The sequence below is a fragment of the Silurus aristotelis genome (assembly GCF_946808225.1).
Source record: "Silurus aristotelis genome assembly, chromosome: 5".
NCBI classification, from domain to species: domain Eukaryota; kingdom Metazoa; phylum Chordata; class Actinopteri; order Siluriformes; family Siluridae; genus Silurus; species Silurus aristotelis.
Genome location: NC_139578.1, coordinates 29710327 through 29719539, shown reverse-complemented (window position 1 = coordinate 29719539; position 9213 = coordinate 29710327). Strand labels below are relative to the sequence as shown.

The following is a 9213-nucleotide window of genomic DNA, read 5'->3' as shown; positions in this document are numbered from 1 at the left end:
TTGTATATATTATAAATATCCAGCTTATTCGCTTCCTGTTCTCTTGAAAGACTGCGACTGAAAAAGAAATCCCTCACAGCCATGTTTTTTGTCTTTCTTTTGTCCTGAGCTTTTTGTTTATTTGGTTCTGGTGTGTGTCTCCACATGTACGCCTGCAACCGCAGAACACACCCAGCCTTCCGGCTCATTCCACTGAAGAAGGAAGATCGTGTTAAGAAATAGAAGAAAAAAAACACGCCACACAGTCCTAAGCCCCTTAACACAAGCTTTAACACAAGTACACACACACACACACACACACACACACACACACACACACACACACACACACACACACACACACACACACACACACACACAGAGAGCTGTAATTATAATAAAAAAGCAAGCATTGTTACTCATAAACATGTTTACAGTGACGCACCGCACTGCAGTACACATGCTATGTAATACCTTACAAAGCAAATGCAACCCCAATTCTACTAAAGTTGGGACACGGGGTAAAACATAAATAAAAAACAGAATAAAATAATTAGCAAATCCCATAATAAAATCATTATTAAAAGAAATATAACCAAAAATATATCAGATGTTAAAACTGAGAATATATACAGCTTTATGGAAAAAATTTCAATTTACATTTTTCAATGAAAAAGTTCATTTTAAATTTTATTGCGACAACAATTGTCAAAAACGTTGGGACAGGGCCATGTGTACCACGGTGTAGCATCATGTCTTCTGTCCCTATACATCTGGGAACTGAGAAGACCAGTGGCTGAATCTTTGTGAGAGGAATTTTGTCCCATATGTGTCTGATACAGGATTCTAGCTGCTCGAAAGTTCTGGGTGTCCTTTGTTGTGTTTTTCTTTTCATGGTATTTAAAAATGTTGAAAGGTCTAGTCTACAAGCCGGCCAGTTTAGAACCTGGTCTCTTTTACCAAAAATAGTAATAGATGGAAATATTCAAGGCATTCCCTAAAAAGACTTTTGTCGATGGAAGCATTTGTTGCGCTTAAACAGAATCAGAATCTAAATCAAAAACCAGAATCAGAATCAGAAAGAGCTTTAGTGCCAAGTATGTTTGCATTGTTTTGGAAGCTTCTGTCACCAAAACAAATTCCTTGTAAGTGTAAACTTTTTCTGATTCTGATTCTAAACTTGTATATACAGTTTAGCTTTTTCAAATGTGCACTCCCATACCATCAGAGATGCGACTTTTTGAAGTGGGTGTTGATAGCAAACCAGATAGTCCCTATCCTCTTTAGTCCAGAGGACATGGTGTCAATGGTTTCCAAAACTTTCAAAAGTTTTACAAAACCTTGATTCGTCTGACCACAGAACAGTTTTCCACTTTGCCTCAATGTATTTTAAGTGAGCTTTAGCCCAGATAGGATGGTGAGGTTTCTGCATCATGTTCACGCATGCCTCCTTCTTTGCATGTTAGAGATTTAACCTGCATTTGTGGACAACATGGCAAACTGTGTTCACAGGCAATGATTTCTAAAGGTGTTAATGAACTCATGCAGTGATTTATATTACAGAATTAGGACTGTATTAAATCGACGGCCAGAAGATCGCGGCCATCCATAAAATCCATAGATTTTCACCCTTGTCCATTGTTCACAGATATTTCTCCAGATTCTTTAGAACTTATGTTGATATTATATACAATGTATGATAAGATATACAACTGTTTTGCAATCTGATCTTGAGGAACATTATTCTGAAATTGGTCCACTGATTGTAGACAGTGTTTCACAGATTGTTGAAGCTCCGCCCATCTTTACTTCTCAGAGACTCTGCCTCTGTAAAGATACACTATTTATAGCCAATCATCTTACTGACCTGCTGTTTATTAACCTCATTAGTTACAGCATTTTCCAGACTTTTATTGCCTCCAACCCGTGTTACAGGCATCAAAACAAAAAATAACTTTTCCTTAGAATGGAACATTTTCTCAGTTTACACATTTGATTTGTGTTCTATGTTCTATTGAAAATAAAATTTGGGTTTAACAGATTTGCAAATCATTACATTCTGTTTTACACAGTGTCCCAACTATTTTTGAAATTGGAGTTGTAGAAGAAATGTTGTTTTAATGTTTGTTTAAATGCGCATGTTAAATATAACACACATTTTATCACTAATATATCACTTAGTAGCACAAGCAAAAAAAATCCAGCTGGCATATCAGTTAGCATCATCCTGAAAAGAAAAAGGAATATTGGGAGAAAAATCCTTGCTAATTAAGAAAAGAAATACATATTCTTTTTATAAAAAAGTTTTTTTTTCTTGTTTTATTTTGTATTGTTTGTACATAAGAATCACGTTCGTGGAAAATGTTACAATTCTACAGAAAGAAGATTCTCTAAACGATACCCTATATGGACAAAAGTATCACGACACCTGACTTTTTTCACCCCATATATGTTTTTTCTCCACAAAGTTGGAGGTGCACAACTGTATAAAACATTGATGTGGTAGAAGGAAATTTTCATTTCTTGCAAAATAGGAGACCCAAACCTATTCCAGCACGATGATGCCCCTGTGCACAAATCCAGCTTTGGGTTGGAAGACGTGGAAGATTTCCTGCTATAGAGCTCCAACCCTGAACATGATGAATGTGAACTGCAGACCTCCTCAGCTCACCTACATCAGTACCTGACTTTAACACACAGGTGTCTAAATGAGATCTTACTCAAATCTCAACAAGATCTAGTGGAACATCTTCCCAGAAGAGTGGCGCTCATTATAACAAAGAATAAATGGGGACTAAATAATGAATGGGATGTTCAATAAGCAATGTTATACACACGCTTTTGTTCATATGGTGCATCATTCTAAACAATCAATCAATTATAACAAGGATTTCTGCCAAAACTGGACAAAAAATTATTTCCGGTTTGATGTTCTTGATAATTGTGTGTTTGTTTGAAAACTAAGCCTTGATTGTTGTGAGACATGGCTGTGTACGGTTAGACGTAGCCGGGCTGAGAGGGCTGGGTCGGTCGGGCTGCCGGGTAACGAGGCGCTGTTCCTCCTGAACTCTTGCCGCAGTTACAGCACAGCAGGCTTCCTCCAATCACCGTAAGGGCACACGCTCCCCATCCGATATACAGCGCTTTACCAAACTCGTACCTGCACAGTGTGATAAAACACACACAGGATTCATCCTCCCACCTCCGCTCTACGACACACTCAAAAACTACACACTCAAAAACTGCACTACAAATTTATACAATAAATCTGTAACATTCTACATTTTAATTTTATTCTATTTGATCACAATTCTATTACTAATCAATTTTCAATTCCTTAAAAATTTATTTTATATTTATTATATACCTTTAATAAGCTTTTATAATTCTAATGTATTTGATTGCATTTTTTACTTTTCTATTCTATTCTATTCTATTCTATTCTATTCTATTCTATTCTACTTGAGTATTGTATTGTATTGTATTTTATTCTATTCTATTCTACTTGAGTTTTCTATTCTTTTCTATTCTATTCTATTCTATTCTATTCTATTCTACTTGAGTATTGTATTGTATTGTATTTTATTCTATTCTATTCTATTCTATTCTACTTGAGTTTTCTATTCTATTCTATTCCATTCTATTCTGTAGAGTATCTGTTTGCATTGTATTGTATTTTAATGTATTTTATTCAAATCAATTCGACTCTATTCTATTCTTTTCTATTCTATTCTATTCTATTCTATTCTATTCTATTCTATTCTATTCTATGTGAGTATCCTATTGTATTGTATTGTATTTTATTCAAATCAATTTAACAATTCTATTCTATTCTACTTTATTTTATTATATTCTACTCTATTTAATTTTATTTAATTTTATTTTGTGTACAGTGTCTATAAAAAGTGTGAAAACCGAGTCTTTTATGGTTTTTGAGACACATGCAGACAGTAAAAAGGAAAAACACACAAGAATTGGACATTAAATGAGTGGAAGAAAGATCTGTGGTGTCCAAACAGGACATTTTTGTCTCTAACAGAAGAACGTGTGTAGGATGTAGACTAGTAGAGATGTGATCACACTCCCTCACCCCCACAGTCACACATTAAGATGGAAAGGTTTGGGGTTGTTATGATGCAGGGAAGGTTCTGGAAAGTGAATGGAATCCAGAACCATCATGTCTCTCATTCCATTTTACATCTAAACTCTGTAAGAGTTATTTAGAGAGCAAATATCTCTCATGGAACGACCTGCCCAGTCACCGCACCTAAATCCTATTGAACTGCTCTGAGAGGAACAAGAACGAAACCTCTAATTAGTTTTACAAGAGACACGGCAAACTATTTCAGATGAACGCCTGAATGCTGAGAGCGTGTAAAGCTGTTCTTCATGATAAAGTTGGATTTTTCAATGAAAATAAAGTCTGTACATTTCCATATTTAATTGGTCAAAGTAAATCTTCATACCATTCGATTACCAAGTTTGCTGCATAGAAACCAAAGAAGAACATGCATGTGTCTCTCAAAAACCATATAAGACTAGGGGTGTATAAACTTTTGACAGGCTCTGTCTGGCTTTTCTTTGATTCAATTCCACCCAAAAAGCTTATATGTGGGTGGGTAACTTCGAAAAGTGAAGATGATTGTGGTAATGTATTCATCAGAACGGTTCAGATGAAGATTAAAGAATATCTTGAGAATCAAATGAAGAAAAATAATATAATTAACGTGCAATATTAAGATTTGTAGCAGCAACACTGTATGACAGACAACAACTTTAAAGAAAAAAGGAAAATGACACTGCTCACTTTGCATTAGTCGGCGTAAAGGGGTTAAAGAACTGACGTCTGATGTTATCTCCGTACCAGATCGTAGCAACGAAAGCACAGATTCCTGAACAAACAAAAAAAACAGAATCATGAGGTAAAAACTACACAAAAATACACGATATTGACAAAAGCATTTGTGATTTTCCTCAAACTGCTGCCACAAACCTGAAAGCAAACAATTGTATATGACGTCTTTAATTCATGTAGCGTGATATTTTTGAACTAGAAGACCCAAACCCAGAGAGCTTCATGAAGATCTGCTTAACATGGGTTGGAACAAGTGGAAGATCACCTGTTATTGATCTCCAACCCTAATAAACATGATGATTGTGAACACTGACTGCACCCCAGACCTCCTCACCTCCTCACCTACATCAATACCTGACTTTACACCCTTGTGGCTGAATAAGAAATCACACAAATCTCCACAAAATCTAGTGAAACATCTTCCAAAAAGAGTGGAGCTCATTATAATGGCATATGATGACTAAATGTGGAATGAGATGTTCCAGAAGCACATACCAAACTCAGGTGTCCACAAACTCTTGTCTGCATAGTGTGTGTCCAAGCATTTAGGTAGAATGTAAACCAAAAGAGTTGCTTAAGAAGCTCACGCTTAGACAGTTATTATTATTAAAAACAGTTACCATGACAACCATTTAATGAGATATTGTCATTCTATTACAAAATGACATTGTCTGTTTGTACACATCACTCTGTTCCGCAATAATGATTACGCTATAAGTGAAAACAGGACGTATAATCTGATGTCCTATATTCTTTTATCCCTCAGGAACTTCCTGTTTCCTTTGAGAGACGCGTGTGAATCTCACCGGCGATGACGAACACGGCTCCTCCTGCCACAGCCACCTTGTTTTTGAGCTCAATGTCGTCCTCAAGGCACTTGGTGCACTTCATCCCTACCGAGGCCACCATCACTGCAATGCCACACAGTAGGATCCCAGACAGCATGAAGCCCCGAGCCGCCTGGACCTCCACTGCAGCCCAAAGAGAAAGAGAGAGAGACAGAGAGAGAGACAGAGAGAGAGACAGAGAGAGAGAGAGAGAGAGAGAGAGAGAGAGAGAGACATTAATATAAAAATTTTTTATATATATATATATATATATATATATATATATATATATATATATATATATATATATATATATATATATATACATTTTAATATATATATATATATTGTAGATATTGTGTATATATATTGTGAATATGACGTATCGCAACACTACGGAGACCGAGGCTACTACGTGTCCTGAGAGTCACACAGAATACAGATTAACATGGCAGAGGTAGAGCTGTACCTTCCTGCACACAGAACAGGAAAAAGAAGTCCTGTTTGATGTTAAATTTGCTGTCTGTTTGAACCAAAAAATAAAAACAAACCATATTGAATTATACAGCATCAACTTTTTTCCATCGCATCGTACCGCTTTGACTCACAGCGTGTTGAGTCGAAGCGAAATCGGATCGCAAGGCATCGTAATGAGGGTGAATCGTATCGCGTCGCATCAGTAGCCGCTTCATACAGTATGTATCGTATCGTTGACTATGCATCGAGTTGCACATCCCTAATAGACATATAGTGTTGAGATTGTGGGTAAATAAATAATAAGTGAATAAATGGATAAATGAATGAATAAAGAATTTAAATAAATAAATAAATAAATACATAAATACATAATTAACGAATGAATAAATCATAGGAATACTGAATATTGTAGAAATTGTGAATTAATGAATAAGAAATAAATCAGTAAATCAATGAAGTGAATCAATAAATAGACAAACAAGCAAACAATTAATTGAATGAACTGTTAATAATTAACTTTTATCGGTTAACAACACGGAATGTAAATGATCGGGAAAAAAAATCTAATTAGAATTTCGAATGAATGAGTGGTGTGACTCGAGGCACGAGACACGAGGAAATGGAGAACGTTCAAATAAAAAAATAGAACGAGAAACAGCATCTCCAACAGCTTCGTTATTAGCAGAGTCGCGGCACAGATGCGCGAGCGATCTCTTAGAATTAATTAAATCTCTCTATTAAATATTTATCAATTATTCATTCAACTCATTTGAATATCATCTTATTCTCTGAGTGTGCGATTTCTTGAGGCAGAATTTGAGACTTGACGACTTATACGACTTATGTGTGTGTGTGTGTGTGTGTGTGTGTGTGTGTGTGTGTGTGTGTGTGTGTGTGTGTGTGTGTGTGTCTACAGTAAAGACTAAATCTTTAGAAGTGTTTGTTTTCCCACCAGACTACACATTAAATCCAAAGCCTTACAGTAAAACAACAAAAGATAATTAAACAAACAGCAAAGTAAGTATTACAAAAGCGAAATAAACAAAAAAAAAACAAACAAAAGCAAATGTTTGTAAGTAAATAAGTAGGTTACTCGATATTTCGTTACAGCAAACAAATCGTTAAGCAAACAAAAATAGTCCGAATGCAAATAAATAAACAAATGAATAAATCAGTGTGTAAGTAAATAAGGATGTAAATAAATGTATGCAACACAAATAACTTATGCTCCGTTACAACAAACAAACAAACAAACAAACAAACAAACAAACAAACAAACAAACAAACAAACAAACAAACAAACAAACAATCAAAGCTAGTAGGAAAGCCATTAGCACAAAGAAACGAAGTTAGCAAGAATCCGATTTTTACTAAAGTTGTTTGTTTTAAAGCGATTAACAAACACAAACACAATGAAACATTTTTTTGGTAAGAAAGCAATAAAACAAACAAACAAACCAACAAACATAAATAAATATTTAATCCAATTTTGATCCATTCGGTCAGTTTTGCTTTACAAACCATACAAACACCAGGTTTAACTTATTAATGCTGGTAAGGGACCCTGGTGATAATAAGGTGATAATCCAGGGTTAAGGGTGAGGTTTTACACTGTTATAATACACTCACTATCACGTCAGGTGTTTATTCACCTCCACTACATGTGAACATAGTGAAGTTCTGGATTTTCCTCCCTACAGGAGCTCTATAGGAAAGTGCGAGCTCAGAGAGGGGGTTGTGAAGTACTGGTAGGACTTGTACGGACAGGATTGTTGTAAAAAGGCGGAAAGGTGGAGAAGGTCAGGAACTAAACTCTATATAAGGTGCTTTATGTTACATCATTCCAATAAACAGTGACTTGAAGGGTTCTGGAAGTCCTGAGAATGTGTTCAGTCTAAGAGTACTTGAATAAAAGCCAATGAAAAATAGTGTGTGTGATAGAGAGGTGTGTGTGTGTGTTTGCATTTTGGTCTCAGTACACTAGTAGGAGGAAGTGGTAACTCAGTGGTTAAGGCTCTGGGTTACTGATCAGAAGGTTGAGCAAGGCCCTTAACCTTCTGTGCTCCAGGGGCGCTGTAACATTTCTGACCTCCGTATTCGGAGCTTTCTAACATCTGGGATATGCAAAGAAAGAATTTCACTGTGCTGTAAAGTGTGTGATGAAAAATAACAGAGAATATATTGATATGTAATGCATGAAAAAGCCTGTTTGTGGTTTTGGCTGATGTCTTCCTGTCAGAGTGTGTGTGTGTTTGTGTGTGTGTGTGTGTGTGTGTGTGTGTGTGTGTGTGTGTGTGTGTGTGTGTGTGTCTACACTAAAGACTTAAAGTCTAGAAGACTCATAGCTGTTTCTCATCGGCCTGCACCCCAAATCCAACAAAGAAAGGAAAAATTTAGCAAACAAAAACACCAGTAAGGAAGCAAATAAATAAATAAACAAATGAATAAATCAGTTTGTAAGTAAATGAGTATGTAAATATATGTATGCAAACAAATAACTAATGTCACGTTATGAACAAACAAAGTAAGTAAGTGAGAAGGCGATTAAAACAAACAAAGTATGAAAGCAATTAGAACAAACAAACAAACACGATCGTAAGAAAACAATAAAGACAAAAACAAACAAGCAAACAAAGTTTGTAAGAAAACGATTAAAACAAACAAACAAATAAGAAAAAAGATAGATAGATAGATAGATAGATAGATAGATAGATAGATAGATAGATAGATAGATAGATAGATAGATAGATAGAGAAAGAGAGAGAGAGAGAGAGAGAGAGAGAGAGAGAGAGAGAGAGGAGAGAGAGAGAGAGAGTGGTATGTACATATATAACTAAGTAAACAAAAGAATAAACAAATGCAAATAAGTAAAAACAAATTAAAGTAAACAAATAAACAGCTGGATAAAGTGCTGTCATAAATAACAGAAATAAACAAACCCACCCTGGCAGTGTGATATGAATGAGAAACAGGATCTTACTGGGAAGCTGCAGGAGCGAGTCGAAGACTTTGCACTGTAACTGGCCGGTGCTCTGGTAGACGCAGCTCTGCCACAGTCCCTCATACACGGCCTGA

The 9213-nt window shown here is 35.7% G+C and overlaps 1 protein-coding gene across 1 annotated transcript; it reads right to left on the bottom strand.

Annotated features, from left to right (window-relative positions):
* Positions 1 to 291: 291 nt before the first annotated feature.
* Positions 292 to 9207, bottom strand: cldn1 (claudin 1). The gene is made up of 5 exons (XM_083542959.1): positions 9119 to 9207; positions 5641 to 5805; positions 4787 to 4871; positions 1671 to 3139; positions 292 to 1454 (listed from the first exon to the last, which is right to left on the bottom strand). Coding segments are annotated over exons 1-4 (414 nt in total). The 5' UTR covers positions 9120 to 9207; the 3' UTR covers positions 292 to 1454; positions 1671 to 2976.
* Positions 9208 to 9213: the final 6 nt, after the last annotated feature.